The sequence below is a fragment of the Emydura macquarii genome, unplaced genomic scaffold, assembly GCF_026122565.2.
Source record: "Emydura macquarii macquarii isolate MOO-44397 ecotype Brisbane River unplaced genomic scaffold, CSIRO-AGI_Emac_v2 contig_260, whole genome shotgun sequence".
Lineage (NCBI taxonomy): Eukaryota > Metazoa > Chordata > Testudines > Chelidae > Emydura > Emydura macquarii.
This window is the reverse complement of record NW_027130397.1, coordinates 75,098-98,693: the sequence shown is the minus strand read 5'-3', so window position 1 is coordinate 98,693 and position 23,596 is coordinate 75,098. Positions and strand designations below refer to the sequence as shown.

Here is a 23,596-nt window from a genome sequence, read left to right as displayed (position 1 = left end):
TGATGACTCATCTGAGAAAGCAAAGGCTACAGGTAGACCCATACTGCAATGATTTGCTCATTCGAGGGGGATTAGTGCAACATGTGAATGACTCCATTTCATATAATCCTACAATTTTACACTATGCTGGGTCTCGAAGACAACAGAGAAAAGTCAACTTTAGTGCCAGCCCAAAAATAGAGTTTGTAGGAGCAGTGCTAGATTCCACAATAGTAAGAACTTATCAGTCATAAAACAGTTTCAGTACCACAGTAGGCCTAATCGACCAGCTGCAGGCTCACCCTTAAATGTCAGTAAGAGTTTGCCTCAGTTTTCTTGATCACACGGTCTCCTTTACTTACATCACATGGCATGCCAGACTACACCAAACTTACAAAGGTGGTTGAAAATGGTGCATCTACCAAGTAGATGTCACATGAACATACGGGTACTGATCCCCTGAGCAGTCCTCTCATAGATAAACTGGAGACCTCTCATAGAAGGACTGTGTGCAGGTTTGCAAAGGGGGACACTATTTTTTCCCCTTGTCTCCTGAACACTGCTAATAGGTGCTGCTGTCCTTGGCTGGAGAACTCACCTGCACCACCTTCAAACCCAAGTTCTATGGACTCCTGAAGAGAATCCCCTTCATATAAATGTACTACAGCTCTGAGCTGTTTGACTAGCCTGCACAGTGTTTCTCTCTGTTGAGTGGACTGACAGACCAGGTCATGGCAGACAACACAACAGTGTCAACAGATGAGAAGAGCACAGTTATCAGCTGAAAGGGGTAGGGAAGCTCAGGCACTCATGGCTGACACCTTACATTGTGTTCCATAAGTATAAATTGACCCTTAGGTCTAACCCTGGATTTTTACTAAAAATTGTTTCAGGCTTCCATTTAATTCAGATGATTCATCTGCCAGTTTCCTTTCCTAGATTGAACTGGTGGAAGCGAAACTACATACCTTCAGTGTAGTTAAGGCTCTGTCATTTTGCTGGGCAGGACAAAACCTGCTAAATTCAGAAGTTACCCTATGCTAATTATAGCATTTTCAGATAGAATGAAGGATCCTGGGGGGGAGGGGATTATCTACCCAAAGATCATTTAAATGGTTCTCTACTTGTATTAAATCATACTGAGTTAGCTAGATTAGATTCACTCATGCAGTTTGGAACCTATTCCATCAGAACTCAGGCAACAGTCTATGGCTTCTCTGAGAAGCTAGGAGGGGACCAGTCCACATTTTACACAGTATAATTCTCTAGTAGAGGCATCGGTATCAGATGTGCACTTTGACAGCGCAATCCTCCAATTGTTATTCAAATAGACTCCAAGCACCCATCCTGCTGCTCACAAGGTCACTGCTTGTGAGTAACTAGAAGTGGAATACATTTGAACAATCATGTGAAGAAGAAAGAATAGGTACTTTACTCTCCAGTAAATGGGATTCTTTGAGATGTTTGTCCACATGTATTCCATGATCTGCCCTCCCTCCCTGCTGCTAGAGTCCTGTAACACTTGGATTCTATATTGACGAAGGAATTGAGGGACAGTTCGGCCCACTCTGCCCTTTATGGTTCCTGCATCTAGGTGCAGGTGCAGCCCCAATGGATTTTGGCGATCAAAGGAATCTGATCTTGTGTGCATGACACACCAGAAATGGAATACACATGGAAACACATCTTGAAGAACCAAATGTAATTTACTATAGGGTAAGTTAGTTGTTTTCTCATTTAGATCTTTCTAGGTTACTACTGCACAGATTACTTTTTCATAAAGTAACATTTTTGGGGGGAGGGGGTACTCTAGTTCCTTGCAGCAAGAGAAATGCAACCTAGTTGTTTGTCTAGTTGCCAACGTTTCAAAGTATTTTATCAAGCAATCTTTCCAGTAAACTTCTGTTCTGGGGCTGTTAGTTCACAGTGATTGGAAGGGTCTATGCTTTGTCCAGTAGTATTCTCACACTATTAAATTCTGACCCTTACAACTAGCAGCCATGATGGATGCTCATCTAAGTAGCCAGCTCAGCTGTAGGCACCCACCTGTGAAGGGAACTGGGGGTATCCGTAGTTCCATAAGGTACATAGGGACAGACACCAGAGGGGCCCAAGAGGAGCAGTAGGGTATGTTTGTGATAACCTGTGATCTTTCAGAAAAATTACTCAATTGGCTTTGCATGCCAAAAGGCCTATTCTGCATAAGAAACTCAAATATTAAATAAGGAAATAAATGTTGCTTAACATGATCATTCCAGACTGTAATTTGTGCAATAAGTGTTGCTTGTTTTAAAAAAAAAAAAAAAAATTATAGTTCAATCTCTTTTTCTCCAGAGGTGGCTGGATCCAAACAAACCAATCAGGAAACAATTAAAAAGTGAGCAAATATATTTATTTGGTCTATTTCAGATATATTATTTATTGATTAAGGATTTAAAAGTAACCTGATTAATTAGAAATGCTTTTGTTAATTCTAGGAGGATCTCCTTACAGTTTGAACTTTAGAGTCAAATTTTTTGTAAGTGACCCTAACAAGCTCCAAGAAGAATATACAAGGTGGGTTTAGGTAGTTTAACATTGCAAAATTCTTCTAGGAAGTTTAGAAGTAGAACTAAATATTAGCAAAATACATAATTAGTTTTTTGAAGGCATTACTTATTGGAATTGTCTCTTTTAAAAACCTGTTTTATTCATGAGTTTTTTGTAATGTGTTTAGGATTTTCCATAGCTGATAACTAAAATTCACATGCTGTAAGCCACAAACTACCCAAAAACTTCTAAAATGAAACCTTAAATACATAGAATAGAAAGAGTGTGTGTATGTGAAATAATTTTACAAAGAAAACATTGTTCAAGTAGAAATAGGAAAAGAAAAATAAGAAAGGGAAGAAGAAAAAAGGAAAACTTCTTCTCTCCTATTCCTCAATGGGTAAAAACTTAATTTTAACCCACATTTGTCTCTCTTCTGTTTGAAAAATTTCATAATATCTCTGAAATTATGCTAATCCATCATTCATTTTGTATATGAGCTTCTTGATAATTTTTTCACCCGTGCGTATTAATCAATCTTCAACTTCACTTTTATTAGTATAATATAGAAACTTATGGTGATATAGCAGCAATTTAAGCTGGTGCAAATACAGTAATTTTGGTGTGCCTATTGTATAATAATGTGCCTAAGGCTCAGATTTTTTCAGGTGTTTAGGCATTGCTGCAGTCAGTATTGGGATACCTAACTGATTTAGGAGCTTAAATCTCATTTTCTAAAGGGATTTAGGCAACTGTCAAAAACTTTTTAAAGATGAGGTTAAGGCTCTTAAATCAGTCAGGCCTCGTAACGCTGAGTGCAGCAACGCCTCAATAACTATACTAATCTGTGCCTAAATTATTAAAGGGAGATGCTCAGTTTGTACCAGAATTTAAAAACTGTGGATTTTGTGTTCTTAAAAGACGTGCCAAAATTTTTTAAACCAAGGTGTGTAAATGTAGGTGCCTGCTCCATTTTTAGGCACCTAAATATCAGCAGTCTGGTTTTTCAAATTGCTAAGGATCTAAAAGAGAAGGTGACTTCACTGGGATTTGTAAATGCTCAGTCCCTCTAAAAAAGCAGGCAGGCCCTTTTTTGTTTAGGTTCCTGAAGGGCCTAATTTGTCCTAACAGCAGAGATGGGACAGGCAACTTTCTTTTTAATTTTCATAACTTAGACAAAACATATAACAAGATATTTCATGACATTTTGGAGAAATTGATGGCCATTTTCTTACCAGCACTAACTGTTGCTAATTAATAATTCTAAAGATCGTATCTTCCCAACAGACACGGGAAACAAAGGGGTATATTTTTGCTGCCTGTTCGTCCTCCTTATATTAAAATAGAATCTCTTGTTAGCAAATAATTTATTTTTAATATTTATAAAGATTTCTAGCTAAATGGTTGTTTTAACTTAACATAACTCTGTCTTCATTGTTCTTACAATTTAAGAAGTGAATGTGTTCAAGCTATTTTAGACCTATATTGCTAAAGTTGCTTTAATTTCTATTTTTTCCCATTTTGTTCAAAAAATGTAGAAGAGGTTTACGTGCCTAAGTGGGATCTGGTGAGATAATTAATTAACTTCACTGTACATACAATCCACTAAACACAGAATGAACTCTGCTTAAGACAGCTTCCTCATGCTGTCTGTAAGTACAACAGAATCTCCTTTCAAGACACTTCACAAAAAGACACTTAAATTCACACCTGTGAAATATTCACCTTCCAATTTTGTTCTGCAGTCATAAAAATTAACATTGGAAAAAATCAGTATGTAAAACATATTTGTATTAAGAAACCTAAACTAAATACACCTTTAGCATCATTTTAACATTTATATAAATTGAGTCACTGAATATAGGAAATAGGAAGTTAAATTTACTTGTTTAAAAAGTAATAAATGTTGTTTTATCTCAGCTAAGGGATGTTAGTTTTAAATGACATGTTTTATAGAAATAAAAAATAAACTTGTTTTCCGTATAGTCTTCTCCCTTTTCTGCATCTCAGTATTTTAGGATGGGGATGAGTTTTTATATATTAAAACCATTTTTTGCCTAGCCTGTTAAGATTGGTTAATGAATTAAAGGTGGTATAGCCTTGAGTCTGTAGTCTTCTATCATTGTTTTAATACCTTCAGGATGACATGTAAAACTGAACTAACTATTATCTGTTATCAGCTGAAGATCCTATACTACTTTTTGTGGGTGTTAGGTGTGTGTTAGGCCCAATTCCATTCTGGTCACTTTACATACACTCTGTTTCTACTTCTGAGTACAAAATGTGTTGTTTCCTCCCCTGAATAGCTGGTACATTGCACTCCAGAGGCAACTGTATTACACTTTTGGGTGGGTTGGTTCCTCTGTATGTGTGCATGTGTGTTTGTAAAAATGCTTGTGGGGTTCTTCAGTATTATAAATCCTGAATTATAAATTATGGAACCCTTAAATAATTATTATGAGATGGCTGTTGTTCACATACCAACTTGTAATAAAATGAAAGTGTGTAAAAATCCTCTTAATTTTAATGCAATAAATTAATTTTAAATGTTTGAATTCTTTTGACACTAAATATTAATCTGCTAAATATTTTTAGTACATACACTGTTTGATTATATAAACAGCTACATAAACAATTATTTACTATTCATTTGCTGTTCCAAGGCCTGAATTGTATAATTGCTTGTGTGTTGCAACTGTCAAATCAGAAGTGCAAGGAGAAAAGTACATGATGGGATCATTACCAGGGCCTAGGATGTCCCAAAGCAGTGTTATGTACAAGAAAACAAAAGTTATTTTTACATTATGTGCCATGTGGGGCATTTGTTAATAGAGGCATCAGAGCAAAAAATATAAATGCCAGTATTTGTAACTCACTGTAAGTTATTTTTCCAATGGAAATAATGACTTGTGATAACACAGAAGAATGCAGTCCCAGTAGAAGTCATACGGGAATTTGCAACAAGTGAGATTCACCTATTGCCACTATAACCCCTACTATGGTGGTGGTTCTCATTTGTATTGTGTGTGCTTTGCCACCTTTCTAATTTAAATATAAATGTTCAGTTCCTTAAAATCCTTTAAACATGCTGGGGGGTTGGAGAGGTGTGTGTGTGTGTGTGTGTGTGTGTGTGTGTGTGTGTGTGTGTGTGTGTGTGTGTGTGTGTGTATAACCTTTAGTTGAATATATTACGGGCACATGTTCAAACTTGCGCACCTGCATAAAGTCTCTTTCCTTTTTCAGAGAAGCCTAAATTTTCAAAAGTGTCTATTCATTTTGAGTGCATTCATTTTAGAATGCCCAACTTCAGACACTGTAGAGATCCTGGTTTTCAGGGGCTGGGTTTTTCAGCACTTTCTGAAAATCAGGGCCCTTTAATTTGTCTCATTTTGGGCACCCAAAAATGGAGGTACCCAAAAATCAATGGTTGCATTTGAAAATGTGAACTGTAGCATACATTTGTAGCTAATAATACAGACTCAAAGAAATACACTTTAAATTTAATAAAGGTGGTTTTGCTGAAAATGAGTGAGTAAAGTCTTAATTTAATGCCAAGAAATGAATAAATTTTTTGTCTCGTGAATATGTGGGGAAATAGATATTTATAAACATATCTGCTGTACCGTGTATCATACTTTTAAAAATATTTGCTGTCTGTTTTCTGTCACTGAATATATTTGATTGAAAACAGTCTCCTTGTTTTGAAGTGTTCATTTGCTCATTTTGCTGCTTATTTCCCACCTATAGGGTAAACAGTGGGAGGATCAGAAGAGCTATTTTAAACAGGCTGTTCGCATGTAAAAGTAATTTAAAATAAGAAAATACTAAAATATGCAGTATATAGAACAAAAAACTATGGAAGGTGGGAAAAATTGCTGAAAGACTTTAACATAATGGAATCTGTTTTTGCACCCACAGTTTTTCTAGATTGAGGAAAGAAGGCAAAGAAGCCATTCAACTCTGATAATAAGTTGGAAACAATAAATTAGTTTCAGATATTCTTAGGTGCTGAACTAATTTGATTCCGTGTACTTGGAACAAATATAAAACTATTTTTATGTATTTGTAATATAAACTGTCAGGCCAAAATCTTCAAAATTGGGTGACTAAATGTAAAAAGCCTAAATCTGTACAATCGTGAGAGACATAAATGCTTTAGGACTTCTGAAAATAGGCAACTTTTATTTAGGTACCTGAATACAGCTTTGTGTGGCTTAACTTTTGGCACTAAAGTTTGATAGTTTTGTTTTCCCTATTTTGTTTTTCACAAGGTAGCCATTCCCTCTTTTCTGCATTGTTTCTACCTTTAGGTGAAATTTGAATATTAATTGTGATGTCTTCATAAATTGTAATGTAAAACGATGTTCTACAGAAGTAGGTAATATAAATGTATGGTGTATATACGTTACTTTAACTGCCATTTCACATTAATTTCTACATCTCAAAGGTTAAAAAATAATTGTATCTGGTGAAATGATTTTTAATACAATAAACTCCAAAGTGATTTCAAATATTTCAACTTTGTATTAAATTTAGGAAGACTGTTCTGTCTAAAAATACAATCATATTTCATCAACCCATTGTAGTATTTTTGTTTTTTAAGGTACCAGTATTTTTTGCAAATTAAACAAGACATTCTTACTGGAAGGTAAGCCTCTTACCTCTTTTATTATGCTGACCAATATATAAAATTTATGACCAGTTTCCAGAGATTAAAAGATGCATTAATTTTTAGTAATTAATATTTTACATAAAGATTATAAACTATATAATATTTGCTGAAGAACTGATAATGAAATAGAATCTTCCTTTTTTTCTTCTTGAGTACTTGCAAATGGAAATATTTATAATAAAATGTCTATCAAAAACCTGTGCTTTACTGTTCACATCTTGTGTGGCAAATAATTAAATCAGAAGATTTTCAAAATGATCATAATTCACATCAGGTGTATAATTTTTTTTTAAATTATAGATTGCCCTGTCCTTATAATACTGCTGCCCTTTTGGCTTCCTACGCTATTCAGTGTAAGTATAATCACTCACTATATATGAGTACATAGATTATTACCAATTATGCCTTCTATTTTTCTGTTTTTCGTGATATCTAAGTTACCAGAAGTTAATGAATAGTAATAAGCATACGCAAATGGATTTATGTAATGAGATACACCTAATTCTGTACAAAAGTAGTAGTATTTTTTCCATCAGTGAGGAAGGGGTAAGCCTTTTTCTCTCATCCACCTTATGGTATTTTGCTGAGGTAGTCACAAAGTTGTTTTACTGGTAAGCTCCCAACTTCCCCTTTCCTCTTTATATTAATATCTAAAGATATATTAATGCTTTTTGTAAATTTCTGTGTACTCTAAAATTTAATAAGTTACTTTCTCAGTAATGAGACTGAAATGGTTTTTAAATTTAAATATTTCTTTCTGTGAACCTCCAAAAGTGTGTGGAATAGGGAGTTCTGGTAGTATTTAGCCAAATAGTTACAGTTGACGTAACTTATTGCCAATTTTAAGCAAAATAGCAGAGCTATAAAATCTTGGATAGTGAAGCTTTTTGTCCTTTTTTTCTGTCTTCCTTTTATAAAACCTGGTCAGTTCCATGGAAAACTCTTAACAAAATGATGTGTAGTTAAGCATTTGAAAATCAGGAAATGACAAAAATGAAGATTTCACAAATGACCTTAATTCCGACCATTGTGCTTTTCTGCTGTTTTAGATACTTAAATGTGGTATTTTTTATACTCTTTGTATGCCAGGCAAACGGTTCAATAAAGTGTTTGTGAAAAGTACACAGTAAAGCCTACTTATGACCTATACTACATATCAAGTACATACCTTAGATTAGTAACGAAACTTGCAGGAATATTTGGCCTACTTATGTTTCCAGCCAAGTTAGCTTTATAGTTAAATGCCTTCTCATATGTATTGCTCTTTAAAAAGGCTGGGCTTCTGGTTAAAAATAAAATGTACAGTACATGAATGCTGTCAAAATTATTAAAATTACATATCTTAGAAAAAGATCTTACCATATAAATCATGACAATGAAATAACTCAAGTAAAAAGAGTTTGAAAAAATTTGAAAATGCATGTGTGTATTCAAGGGTGTAAAAACATTACTATGTTTCAGAAATTATCATATAATCTGACTATATTATAATGAATATGCCCACAGCATCCTTCATGTAAGTGAAGCGGGTCTTTGTAGGGAGAAAGTTTCCAGGGATGGACAAGAAAGGCATGAAGCAGCTGGTCAGAAGAAAGTCACTGCATTGCCCTTGCTGCTTGCCAGAAGTATGAGTGGAGGGGTGGTGTTCATAGCCCTTGTAGGCTCAGAAGCCTTCTTCCAGGATCAGGCTGAATTAGGTTGGCACGTGCAATCTCATTGTTGGCATTGCCTGACATTTGAATGCTTAAATGTATGACCTTAAGGTTCTTGATTATGTTTTAGAGAGATTTTATGGCACTCCAAGAAGCTTTAGCATATGGACACTTTATACATATGTATACAAAATAGCAATAAGGAAACAGAACTGGGACAATCTTTAACTAAATGTGTGGCTTTTCCAAAACAATAAATCAGTTATGAGGTCTAAAGTTGATTTTTAAAACTGGTTTTCAGTACTGTCCAATTATAGTCATGCTCTCAAAGCCTAACGTTTTAGAAATCCTAGCGATTTAGTTTGTTAAAATTGTTCATATATATTTTAGATTTAATAGTGCAGTAGCTGTGATCTTCATGATTGTAGTAAAATTATAAAACATGGTTTGAAAAATGGTAATAAATTTCTATAACTTTAGTCTTCAATTGCTTTGAATAAACTGATATATATGAGCTGACATAAAAAATAAGCAATTTGGTGCTTTTTGGCAATAGCTTGACAAGAATGCATGGATTATTTTTGCAAATCTTATAGAAGATAAAATTATAACAGTCAGGTTTTAGAAAGATTGAAAAATTGAGTCCACATAATGAAATGAAAACATGGGGACACGCACAGTATTTGATTACTGAAATACCCTAGAGCAACAAAACTCTGTTTATTTAGGGTTAGTCATTATATAGGGGTAAGTAAGTTAAGTAAATTATAACATGAATATTTCATAAACCAGTTTGCCAAGCCAGCACCTTCTTGTTGTTCAAGTCCTTTTTAAAAACTTCTTCCATGGTGCCCACTGAGTTTATAACTCACCTTATATAAAACAAACAAGGTGAATTCAAACTTGTTTTTTTGCTGTTCTAGATCATCAAGTGTTTGTGGCCAGGACAGTGTTAAATTTTGGGTATTATACAATGCTGAATATATTGTTCGTGCTAAACAAGTAATAATCATTCCCTTTAATCTCTTAGCTGAATTGGGAGACTACAGCCATTCAGAAAACTTGCCAGGCTACCTCTCAGACTTCTCTTTCATCCCTAACCAGCCTCAAGACTTTGAAAAAGAAATAGGAAAATTACATCATCAGCATATGTAAGGATTTACAGAAAAAAAGTATTATTTTGTCATATCACTGTCTACCAGATGCTGTGCTTTTGTAGGAATATTGGCTGAATAAACTTAACAGGTGAATTTTTACAATGCGGTATTTTACACGTCTTTATACAAAGTATTGCCTCAATTTGGAAGCAAGGGAAGATTCAGAATGAATGTGCTAATCTTTAAATTACTTTGAAATAAGGTTATATATGAGACCTTATTCACTTCTATAGAAGTGTGAATTTTTATAGGAAATTTTGGTTTCTTTAAGAAGAGTCTTTGGTCATTCATAAGGTTTCTGTGTATGTTGCCTTTACCTGTAGTAGGGAACTATTGTAGAAGTGTGTGTGTGTTTGTTTTTAAAAGCATATTAAAGAAGAACGCTGTGAATTTTGAAAGCTTGTACCTTCCACCAACAGAAGTTAGTCCAATAAAAGATATTATCTCTACTACCTTGTCTGGCTCATATCCTGGGATCAAGACGACTACAATAACACAGCAAACAATTATGGAAAATATCAAATTTTGCCATTTAAAATAGAACCTTCACAACATAAAGAAGAAAGACAGACTGAACAGCGACATCTACTCCCTGAGCAGATGCAACAAACAAAACATTCCCAGCAGATTCACCAACAATACAACCCTCTGACAACTACATATAATTCCAAATATGTTGAACAGCTCTGCAGAAAAACTGAGGAACCATCTTTTAAAGTTTACATATTCCACAAGGGACTACTTCAAACAAGAAATCATCACATACTCCTACACACTGTAAGAAAAAAATAATCAGGAAATCAAAAACAACTATTTTAAAAAAAAATCTGATGACAGTCGTCAACACAAAAACAAAAAGTGGAACCAACTATAACAGCTCCACAACTGACAGAACACCACATCTGGGAGTAACCAAGACACCATGGCCCATCACTAAACAACAAAACACCCCAACATCACCAACCTATTAAGACAACTCCTAATCTGCACAAAAGTATGTGTACTCTCCAGAGGACTGAACTTCTGCCCCACCACAGAACTTGACACCAAACTAACATGTGGAGAACAAGAAGAATTATTTTTCTAACTGCCTCAAAGAATTCTTTCACAAAGAGAACACTCCCACAACTGCCACACTTACGTTGATAGTCATAAGAAAAAGGAATCATCTGACTGCATATGTTCCCCCACCCACCTTCCCAATGGAAGAAACCACACATTTGTTCATTACATTGATTGATTGCTCTAGGAGAAAAATTGACTGAAATCCACAACAAACATTACATCCCCCACAATCTTTCTACCACTATGAGGATTGCTATACAGTGCTTGAAATCCAACCATCAAATAGTGAACAAATCAGTAGACAAAGGAGGTGCCATCATAGTCCTTAATGATGATGACTATGCCAATGAGGCCAATAGACAACTCTGATGGCACCTAATATAAAGAACTCAAGGCCTTATGTCTGATTTGTGTCCATTTATTCTTTTGCGTAGTGACAGTCCGGTTTGGTCAATGTACATGGCAGAGGGGCATTGCTGGCACATGATGGCATATATTACATTAGTAGATGTGCAAGTGAATGGGCTCCTGAATGTGTGGCTGATGTGGTTAGGACCTGTGATGGTGTCACTAGAGTCAATGTGCGGGCAGAGCTGGCAACGGGGTTTGTTGTTGCAGGGATAGGTTCCTGGGTTAGTGTTCTTGTTGTATGGTGTACAGTTGCTGGTGAGTATTTGCTTCAGGTTTGGGGGCTGTCTGTAAGCAAGGATAGGCATGCCTTTCACGTCTTGAGCGAGTGAGGGATCATCTGCTACGATAGGTTGTAGATCCTTAATGATGTCTTGGAGAGATTTTAGCTGAGGGCTGTAGGTGATGGCCAGTGGGGTTCTATTGTGGTTTTTTTTTTGTTGGGTCTGTCCTGTAATAGGTGACTTCTGGGTACCCGTCTGGCTCTGTCAATTTGTTTCTTCACCTTCCCAGGTGGGTACTGTAGTTTTAAGAATGTTTTGTGGAGATCCTGTAGGTGTTTGTTTCTCTCTGAGGGATGAGAGCAAATCCGGTTGTATCTTAAGTCTTGGCTATAGACAATGGATCATGTAATGTGTCCAGGGTGGAAGCTGGAGGCATGAAGGTATGTATTGCGGTCAGTTGGTTTTCGGTATAGGGTGGTATTAATGTGACCATCCCTTATTTGTATTGTAGTGTCCAGGAAGTGGATTTCTTGTGTGGACTGGTCGAGGCTGAGGTTGATTGAGGGATTTCAATAATTTCCACCCCACCAATTATTCACCATGCAAAATGCCAAATTCCTGGAAAAAAAACCACAACATTGATCACCTCCCTTAGAATACCTTCCTATACACCAACATTCCTCACCATGACTGCATTACTGCCTGCCTTGAATACCTACAAGATAACATACAACACTCAAAAATCCATTGTAAACACATTGCCAAACTCATCCATTTCATCTTCACCCATAACAACTTCATATATAACAACAAACACTTCGTCCAAGCCATGGCTTGGCTCCCCAATATGCTAACCTCTTCATGGGCCACCTCAGGGAAGAATTTTGGAGAAAATGCACCATAAAACCAGTGATATGCTGAGATACATAAATGATATTTTCATCTGCTGGACAAATGATCTAAATTTCTTGATTGAGTTCCACCATAACTTCAGCAACCACCACCCATCAATCAAACTGTCTCTAGAACACTCCCACACCAGCATCAACTTCCTGGATACCACAATCAGCTTCAACAATGGAACCCTCCAAACAATTATATACAAGAAACCAAGGGATCACCATGCTTACAGACTCCCCAGATCCAGCAACCATTCCAGATATGCAAAAAAATCTGTTACCTACAGCCACGCACTCAGATGCCACAGAATTTGTTCCAAAGAGAGAGCCTGGGATTCATGGCTAAACACATTTAAAACCACCTTCACTAAACAAGGACACTCCACCAGAGAAGTAGATTGCATCATGGAATGGGCCACCCAAATACTCTCGGAGAACCTGCTTCATTACAAAAATCAATACCTCACTGACTGCACACCCCTAGTTGTCATTTACAATTCCACATTGAAACCCCTATGGGGTATCATCAAACAATTACAACTCATATTTGATTGGTACTGCATACTGAAATAAATTTTTCCCAAACTCCCTAATCAGGCCTTCCAAGAACCCCCCAAGCCTACCTAAGCTCATCAGAAGCAAGCTTCGCACAGGACCAGCACCAGACCCTGGTGGAACAACAGATGCAAAAACTGCAGACATATCGCCACTGCTCTGATGATCAGTACCACACACACACACACACACACACACACACACACACCCCCCCCCCCCCAAACACACACACACACACACACAACATACCTTTCAAGAATCATTGGGTGTATATATATACATCCAAGGGTAAGGAACATTCTCACCTTCTAATCAATGGTTGTGAATAGGCCTCATCTACGCTAACTGTATGGACTTTGCTAACACCTACCTTGCCCATTGTTGTTCCTTACCCTTGGATGTATATATATACCCCCTATCTGATTTCTATTTCTTGCATCTGATGAAGTGGGTTGCAGCCCATGAAAGCTTCCGCCTGCAGAAATTAAATTTGTTAGTCTTTAAAGTGCTACAGGACTCTCGTTGTTTTTCTGTATACAGACTAACACTGCTACCCCTCTGGAACTTTTCATCATACATATGAGCAGACTTTGCATTGCAGACTTTATTTTGTGACATTTTTGTTGTGTGGAGGAAGAAGTTGCAGAACTGTAAATGTACACATGTGGAGATTAATCAACTAATTAAGTATCTGTCTATTTGTGAGGAAAGTGCTTGAATCTCTAGCTATCAAAATTACTGCATAAGAATCTATGCATGTAGTGGGGTCAAGGGGAAATCCGGATAGGAAAAAAAAAGGGTTTAAAGTAATGGTTTTTTTAATCTGCTTGAACTGACTAAGGGATCTGGATATTTTATGTATTTTTTTGGGCTGTTTCATATTTAACCCATCTTTGTCATTATAGAGGCTTGTCTCCTGCAGAAGCAGAGTTCAATTATCTCAATACAGCACGTACTTTGGAACTCTATGGAGTTGAATTGCACTATGCAAGGGTAAGTTTGAATGAATTTGTACTGTAATATAAAGGCAGATTCATTATATTTTCAGGAACAGTTTTTAACTACCTTTATGTCTGTGTAGTGAAAAATGACAATTTGAGAAAATGACAAATACACAAGGCCCCAGTTCAGCACGGTACTTGGGCATTTCAGCAATTTGAGTAGCTCTCATTTGATTTAATTGGGACTACTTATGCTTAAAGTTACACAAACGATTAAATACCTTGCTAAGTCTGAGCCTCAGTGATGTGAACATCAGGCTGTGCCAGTTATTTGCAAGTGTACTGGATAAATGTGCTTCTTGAATGCCTCTTTGACATTTAGGGAACTTTTGGCTTCTAAGCAGTTTTAATCTGGCTTCAGTTAATATCCTATTAAAATGAATAGGAAGTTCTCACATTTACAATCTCATTTAAGTTTCAAGTTCCACAAACCTTTGTATAGTTCAATATTGTGAAGGTTACATCATTGCAACCAGTCCAATAATACACTTTTTCAGTGGAAAATGCAGAGTATGGCTAATATCCAAATATGTGTGTTAGGTCATTATCTCAGTCCTAATCAATTTGCTAAAACACATAATTTGTAAATAGGTCATTCATAGGAATGATTTCCCATCTGTTTCTTGAAGCCCCAACGCAGATTTACTCTTCAGACAGCATGGATTCTTCTATTCAAAACAAATTGTGTTCTGATTTCTGATAATTCCATATAAAGAAACTTACTAAATAGGATTTCAAGTATTTACAGCTTTTACATTAGAATCATAGAAGATTAGGGTTGGAAGGGACCTCAAGAGGTCATCTACTCCAACCCCCCTGGCTCAAAGCAGGATCATCCCCAATTAAATCATCCCACTTTGGTCTTTGTCAAGCTGGACCTTAAAAACCTCTAAGGATGGGGATTCCAACACCTCCGTAGGTAACCCATTCCAGTATTTCTCCATCCTCCTAGTGAAAAAGTTTTTCCTAATATCCAACCTAGACCTCCCCCACTGCTTGAGACCATTGCTCCTTGTTCTGTCATCTCCCACCACTGAGAACAGCCTAGCTCCATCCTCTTTGGAGCCCCCCTTCAGGTAGTTAAAGGCTGCTATCAAATCCACCCTCATTCTTCTTTTCTGCCGACTAAATAAGACCAGTTCCCTCAGCCTCTCCTCATAAGTCATGTGCCCCAGCCTCCTAATCATTTTTGTTGCCCTCCGCTGGACTCTCTCCAATTTGTCCACATTCTTCCTGTAGTAGAGGGCCCAAAACTGGACACAGTATTCCAAATGTGGCCTCACCAGTGCCAAATAGAGGGGATCTGCTGGCAATGGTCCTACTAATGCAGCCCAGTATGCCATTCGCCTTCTTGGCAACAAGGGCACACTGATGACTCATATCTAGCTTCTTGTCCACTGTAACTCCCAGGTCCGTTTCCGCAGAACTGCTGCCTAACCGGTTGGTCCCCAGTCTGTAGAAGTGCATGGGATTTTTCTGTGCTAAATGCAGGACTCTGCACTTGTCTTGTTGAATCACATCAGATTTCTTTTGGCCCAGTCCTCTAATTTGTCAGCTCACTCTGTATCCTATCTATACCCTCCAGCATATCTACTACTTCTCCCAGGCTTAATGTCGTCCGCAAACTTGCTGTGGGTACAATCCACCACATCCTTCAGATCACTAATGAAGATGAACAAAACCAGCCTCAGGACTGGACCCCACTTTGCTTCATACCAGCTGCCAACTAGACATTGACCCCTTGATCACTACCTGTTTACCCTGATGATCCAGCCAGTTTTCTGTCCACCTTATAGTCCATTCATCTAACCCATATTTCTTTAACTTGCTGATAAGAGTACCATGGGAGACTGTATCAAAAGCTTTGCTGAAGTCAAAGTATATCACGTCCACCACTTTCCCCATATCCACAGAGCCAGTCGTCTCTTCATAGAAGGCAAGCAAGTTGGTCAGGCATGACTTGCTCTTGGTGAATCCATTCTAACTGTTCCTGATCACCTTACTTTCCTCCAAGGGCTTCAAAATGGATTCCTTGATTTATTACATGGATGCACCCAATCCTTGCTTTATTACATGGATGCACCCAATCCTTGCTTATAGACATTTTGGGATACAGCATACATTTGACAGAATCAAATTGAAGGACTTGCTATTACCTGAGTGCAGAAATATTTTTAGAAAAAATACGGTTTGAAATAGCAAAAGTGTTGTTTGTGGCTAGGATCTCACACTTCCAAATCTAAACTTACGCCGACCTACTTACGCCTTAGCTACATCACCAGGAATGTAAAAAAAATGTATGTCCTGTGTGACATAGTTAGGTTGACTTAACCCTCTCAGTAGACACAGCTACTGCCTTTCAAGGGGGTGGATTTTTATTACAGTGATAGAAAAGCCCCTTCTGTCTCTGTAGTAAATGTGTGTGCTACAGTTGGATAGCTACAGCACTATAGCTGTGCCACTGTAGCAATTGTAGGGTAGACTTAACCTAAGTACTGAAATTGCAACTTGCTTTCACATAGGAGTATGAGTCATTAGTTCAGTTTACTATTGCATTGCTACCAAGCCCTGGTCTACACTGACTGGGAAATTCGGCGGCAGTCAACGGGAGATTCGCAAGCTACGTAGAGTAGCTTGCGTATCTCCTGTCAACTTCCTGACGTCTACTTACTGCAGCATCTTCACTTCGCTGTGTCAACGGGAAATGCGCTCCCGTAAGTGCAGCGTTACTCCTTTTCCGGAGGTGGATTTATTAAATCAACTTCCTGATCGATTGAACAGGTCTTCACTTCTGCTCAATTGATCCCGAAGAATTGATCAGACGGCAGCGAATTTGCCGCCGTCAATTAAGACATTCCCCAAGTCAGTTTACTGAGCCCGTTTATTCATGCTCATGTATTTGGATACATGGTATAAGATATTTCTTTTATGTAATTTTCACTACTAAAACTACTTTCAATAAGTTATTTTCTATTTCAAGGCTATTTAAGGAGGAAATTCCATCAGAAAACAAAAAGAGGAATCTCTGTATACAACTGAAAAAAATGCATTCTTCCAGAGTACAGATAATTTTAGTTTAATTTACGACATCAGTATTAAAAGTGTCGTTGTCTAATAAGGATAGTGGGCCTCTGAGACAAACTACAGGAATGTGCGGTTTAGAGCACATTTAGAGCAGTGGTTCTCCACCTATTTACCACTGTGGGCCACATATGCAGCTTTCTGTGTTATGTGGGCCACATTTACACTGTGTGTGTGCGTGTGCGTGAGGCCCTGTATGGCCCTGAGGATGTCATATGGGCCATAGCTGTGTGCTGATTGGGCCATGGATTAAGAACCACTGTTTTAGATCTTGCAATAGCTGATAAACATCTTGGATTTTTATTTTTAAATGTTAATTCCACTAATTATTACTTATCACTGTAGCACTCTTTAGTTTCTGTCATTATTACAATAAAAAAAAAGGTGGAATTATGTGAGGAAGAAGAGACAGTCTGTGATATAAACAGAGATAACATTGTGTAAAGACTTGAAAGTGGTAATCAGGGAAAAGAAGCTAAGGTAGTGGGCATAAGATTGGAGTGGCATGCATGGAAGATAATTTCAGTTGGTGGGTGCTGCATGAACTAGTATGTGTATAGATTAAAGTCAGGGAGACAGTGACTGTAGTCCAGATGAGTGAAAAGGGCATAGAGCAGAAATTTAGCAGTGAGGACATAAGGTTGGGTGGAACAGGAAAGATGTAAATTGAATGTGAGGACAGTACTTTCTAATAATTAAGGGAAAAAATGGGATATATTTTCAGCTCAGGTTAATAGGAACAGTACCATGAAATGTTCATTGCATTAAAAACGTGCCCGAATTAAGTTAATTAAGGTATGATTTTGCTGTGGGCGGGTGGTGGGTCATATATAAAATGAATTTCTACAACATGCATTTTAATTGTTTTGTATTGAATCTATTATTGTTCTCTTTTAAAGGATCAGAGTAATAATGAAATTATGATTGGAGTGATGTCAGGAGGAATACTAATTTATAAGAACAGGGTACGAATTAACACCTTTCTGTGGTAAGGAAATTTGTTTTCAACAAATGCTTTTATGATTATTATTTCAATGTATTTTCTTCTAATTAATACAAGCAGCTTCATAGTAAAATTATTCAATGTTAGTACTTTATATCTGAGTGAGTCACTTTATATATTGTGCACTGGATACTGAATTTGGATATTTTTATGAATGATGATTTTCCTTCTGAAAACTTTTTAGGCTATACTATTAAATGTTTGTAGTGCACAACATAGTTTCACTACAGTTTTTCTGCAGGAATTTGGAAACTTACGTTATGTTCAATAAGGCTGTATAGTCAGGGTCTGCTGTGGGAATTAAAAACAATTCTGTTTTCACTCAGAAATTTTAAAAGGGCTATGTTGGATTCTTAGTGTAAATATTTGTACTGGAACTTAGAACTACAATCTTGATCAATAGTAAATGATCAGTAGGTAGCATGACTGATTTTTCTGTTCCTTCTTTTGTGGTTAAGCTATACTGAGAGTATTAGAAATGTCAGTTATTGGCTTGGTGTGCAGCACTTTACAAGAGTCAAGGAGTGTGTAATATATTTATCCTTCCATCTGTAGGTATTATAGCCATGTTCACTTTAGGTAGAAGATAAAGTAGGAGCATTTGTTGAGGAAAATGCAATTATCTTTTTCTTCAGATAGATTACATTTTTCACATTTTCTGTCTTATTATCTTTAACTCCAAATTTTACATAGGAATTGCCATATTTCAGTGGTGCTCAACATTGTCCCTATTGGGATGTCCTGTCTCACTTAGCAATATGGGATCTAGACTTTTGCCCCACCAAGTCTGGCATCTTGACTCTGTGTGCCAAATAACTTAACCTTCAGAGGAAAAAGGAAAAGATCCTTAAAATTTCATTGATGGAGTAATGCTGGATGTAGAGACCTATCAGAAGTGAAGACTAGATATGAACCTCATTGAAAAACATCTGAAATTATTATCTTAATATTAGCTTTTCCCCTAGAGCTTCTAGCTCAACATCAGCTGCTTTTCTACTTCCCTTTTTCTCTTTGGATATTAAGGTTTCTTGGATAGTGCCTGTGACTGTAACTTAAAGAATGGCTGGACTGGGTCAGACCAATGGTCCATTTAGCCCAGTATCCTGTCTTCTGACTGTGGCTAATGCCAGGTGCTTCAGAGGGAATGAACAGAACAGATAATCATCAAGTGATCCATCCCCTGTCACCCATTCCCAGCTGCTGGCAAACAGAGGCTTGGGACACTTCAGAGCATGGTTTTGCATCCTCCTGCCCATCCTGGCTAGTAGCCAGTGATGGACCTATGAACTTACCTAGGTCTTTTTTGAATTCTGTTATAGGCTTGGCCTTCACAACATCCTCTGGCAAAGAGTTCCACAGGTTGACTGTGTGTTGTGTGAAGACATCCTTCCTTTTGTTTGTTTTAAATCTGCTGCCTATGAATTTCATTTGTTGAACCCTAATTCTTGTGTTATGAGAAGGAGTAAATAACACTTATTTACTTACTCCACACCAGTCATGATTTTATATTTTTAGACCTCTATCGTATCGGTCCTTCGTTGTCTCTTTTCCAAGCTGAAAAGTCCCAGTCTTGCTAATCTCTCCTCATATAGAAGCTGTTCCATATCCCTAATCATTTTTGTTGACCTTTTTTGGTACCTTTTCCAATTCCAATTTATATTTTTTGAGATGGCATGACCAGATCTGCTTGCAGTATTCAATATGTGGGTGTACCAGGGATTTATAAATAGGTAATATGATATTTTCTGTCTTATCTATCCCTTTCCTAATGATTTGCAACATTATTAACTTTTTGACTGCTGCTGCACATTGGCTAGATGGTTTCAGTAATTTCTAATAAAACAAGACATGCTGAACGAAGTAACTGCTGTCAAACTTCATCACTTTTTCAAGGCAGTTTCCATTTTTCTTATAAATAGCCATTGCTCCATTGGTTCTGTTTGTGTAGAATCTGTTCAGGCTGTATCCTGTATCACACATTTCATTGAACATATTAGAGAACTGAGTGAACCCAGTCTGCCTTAGAAGTGAGCAGAGTAAATCAGCCTTACAAAACTGTCATGAAAATGTATTAGTCCTACATTTATCAGACACTAAATCTGTATACCCCACGATAATAAGTGAACTAATATTTTGCTTGCCAATTGATTTGTCATTGGTAAGTTAATAAAATTTTGCAAGGCTGGACTAAGTCCTTGTTCACTTTCTGATTCTGACATCCTCACAGAAGTGTCTTCTTTAGTCAAGTAACCCAGGATACCAAGTATAGATTTGTATTTAAAGGCATAACACAACAGATAATCTCAGTGTGTGATGACAGCATAGAAGCTAGGTCACATGATTTGTAACTGAAAGTGTATTTCACTAGGACACAGAATCTGTGACAAGATGGGACTTGTAACTATGTTATATTGTGATCACTTTAGTCTGTGCAATCATTCTGCTAAGAGCCACTTCTTAAGTATAGAGTAAAGCGATTTCATCAGTACAGAAACTCTCTCTATTCTGAGCTTTTGAGAGACTCTATCTGTGGTTATGGGTGCTGAGTACTCCTGAAAATTGTCTGAATCAGCATCTGTTTCAGGTCTTCTGTTTAAGTAGTTTAAATAACAACAAAAGCTTAAAGGTAAGGAAACATTTCTTACCCTTAAAGATAATGTCTAGCTGGCAACCGGTCACAAGCGGAGTTCCCCAGGGGTCGGTCCTGGGGCCGGTTTTGTTCAACATCTTTATTAATGATCTGGAGGATGGGGTAGATTGCACCCTCAGCAAGTTTGCGGACGACACTAAGCTGGGGGGAGTGGTAGATACCCTAGAGGGTAGGGATAGGATACAGAGTGACCTAAACAAACTGGAGGATTGGGCCAAAAGAAATCTAATGAGGTTCAACAAAGATAAGTGCAGAGTCCTCCACTTAGGAAGGAAGAATCCCATGCACAGCTATAGACTGGGGACCGACGAGCTGGGTAGCAGCTCTGCAGAAAAGGACCTGGGGGTAACGGTGGATAAAAAGCTGGATATGAGTCAGCAGTGTGCCCTGGTTGGCAAGAAGGCCAATGGCATATTGGGCTGCATTAGGAGGGGCATTGCTAGCAGGTCACGGGAAGTGATTATTCCCCTCTATTCGGCATTGGTGAGGCCGCATTTAGAATATTGTGTCCAGTTTTGGGCCCCCAATACAAAAAGGATGTGGACAAGTTGGAGAGAGTCCAGCGGAGGGCAACAAAAATGATTAGGGGGCTGGAGCACAGGACTTATGAGGAGAGGCTGAGGGAACTGGGCTTGTTTAGTCTGCAAAAGAGAAGAGTGAGGGGGGATTTGATAGCGGCCTTTAACTACCTGAAAGGGGGTTCTAGGGAGGATGGGGCTAGGCTGTTCTCGGTGGTGGCAGATGACAGAACAAGGAGCAACGGTCTCAAGTTGCAGGGAGGGAGGTCTAGGTTGGACATTAGGAAAAGTTTTTTACTAGGAGGGTGGTGAAGCACTGGAATGGGTTACCTAGGGAGGTGGTGGAATCTCCATCCTTAGAGGTTTTTAAGCTGCGGCTTGACAAAGCCCTGGTTGGGATGATATAGCAGAGGTTAGTCCTGCTTTGAGCAGGGGGTTGGACTAGATGACCTCCTGAGGTCCCTTCCAACTCTAATATTCTATGATTCTATGATTCTATGATTCTATAATAGACCTAGAGATTTTTGTGGTCTCTGGAAGTTGCTGCAGGGCTCTATCTGCATATGGGAAGAATGGTCCAGTGGTCAGGGTGCTAGCCTCAGATTCAGGAGACCTGAGTTCAATTCTTGTGTGACTTTGGTCAAGTCACTTAGTCTCTCTGTGTGTCAGTTCCTTATCTGCAAAATGGGAATAATGTTGCTTGTCTACCTAATGAGTGATGAGTATAAGTATATTAAAGGTTGTAGTGCATTCAGATATTATTTATGAATATGGCTAAGATTTTGTCACAAAGTCATGGACAGGTCATGGGAAATAAATAAAAATTCACAAAAGCCCATGGTCTGTTGGGGATGGGGGGGAAGGGTGCTGAGGGCATTACTGAAGCCCAAGGGGGGAATGAGAGCCCAAGCCCAACTGTGGGAGGGGGAGGATCCAGCAATCGCCATCAGCCCAGTCCCCCCCTGAACTGGGGCTCCGAGCTCCCCCTTGGTGGCTCGGGGCTCTGGGGTCCACTCTTCCTCATGGCTGGAGGCTGCAGGGTCCCCTGCTGAGACTGGAGGCTGTGGGCCTCCCACTGCAGCTCAAGGCTCTGGGGTTCTTCCATCACCCACAGAGGTTGACAGGTGTATGTTGCAGTGATCCAGTCTAATCATAATATTATGTGACACAAAATAATTCTTCTGTGGGCCAAAGATAGGATTGTGACAAATTAGGCACTTGTCAGTTTCTTCAGTCAGTCAGTGTGATAACTGGTTTGAATGCTGTAGTCCGATAATAGTAGCCATTTTCTTCTTAGTTTTCTTTTATGATTTCTTCTCCTTTTACTTAACTGTTTTATTTTTCATGAAGTTGTTGAGAGCGTGTCATCCATTTAAACAGCTTGTGAAGTAGGTCAGGGATGTCCATTTATGAAGACCAGAACCTTTTTACTGTAAATGATCCATATGACAGTGTATTGCATTGACATATGTATTTTACACCATGCCAGATCATTTTAGTGCTCAGATTTGAAGAGTGCAGTATATAATTACACACACAAAACTGGGTTAAAAGAATAACAACTCTTCCAAGTCAAGCACTCAAAAGTTAGGAAATACCATAATTGAGGTTGCCTGTGCAACCATAATTCAGCCCCTCTTCCCTTCCCTCCCCCAATAGTGGGTGCATTATGATACAACAGAGTCTGAACCTCTAGATCTACCACACAAACTTCTGCCTCTTAAGCTAATGGAGTAACTGATAGCAGTAGAAGGTTGTCATCTTCTATATGGACCAGCACTATAGGAAGACAGGACACTTTGGAAGAGAAGGTTAAAGGACCAGAGAGAGAGACACATCAACCCTGTGTTGCATCAAGAAAATGAAGACTTTCTGGATGAAAGTCAGGATTTGGTATTGCAGGCACAGCATTCTGAAGAATCAGAGAGGGCAATGCAAGGGGGGGACTGAAGAATGGAGAAGAAAATTGGCAGCATGTGACTTACAGAAGAAGAAAGCGGAGAACCCATATATCCCCAATGCAGATAGAGGTAAACAACCCTTTTCAGGCTATCTGCACAGGTACTACTGCGGAGAATGGATTGTAAGAGTCATCTGAGAGAAGGGATCAAAGGGAGACCCCATCGATCAGAAAGCATGGGATGTATTATCCTAGGGATGGGGGTTCCATGACAACCACTCCCAAGAGGAGGAGGCAGATGGT

At 38.1% G+C, this 23,596-nt stretch overlaps 1 protein-coding gene across 3 annotated transcripts in view; it reads left to right on the top strand.

Moving 5' to 3' along the window:
- PTPN4 (protein tyrosine phosphatase non-receptor type 4) overlaps positions 1-23,596 on the top strand; it is a 125,956-nt gene that overhangs the window by 31,526 nt on the left and 70,834 nt on the right. For 2 of the 3 annotated variants that reach the window (XM_067549068.1, XM_067549061.1), the window contains 7 exons: positions 2,314-2,356; positions 2,457-2,535; positions 7,112-7,156; positions 7,481-7,533; positions 9,863-9,983; positions 14,046-14,133; positions 18,122-18,210. In XM_067549068.1, the coding sequence (XP_067405169.1) occupies positions 2,314-2,356; positions 2,457-2,535; positions 7,112-7,156; positions 7,481-7,533; positions 9,863-9,983; positions 14,046-14,133; positions 18,122-18,210 (518 nt within the window). Of the gene's footprint in view, positions 1-2,313; positions 2,357-2,435; positions 2,536-7,111; positions 7,157-7,480; positions 7,534-9,862; positions 9,984-14,045; positions 14,134-18,121; positions 18,211-23,596 lie in introns of all 3 variants that reach the window. The other variant, XM_067549052.1, reaches the window with a different exon arrangement.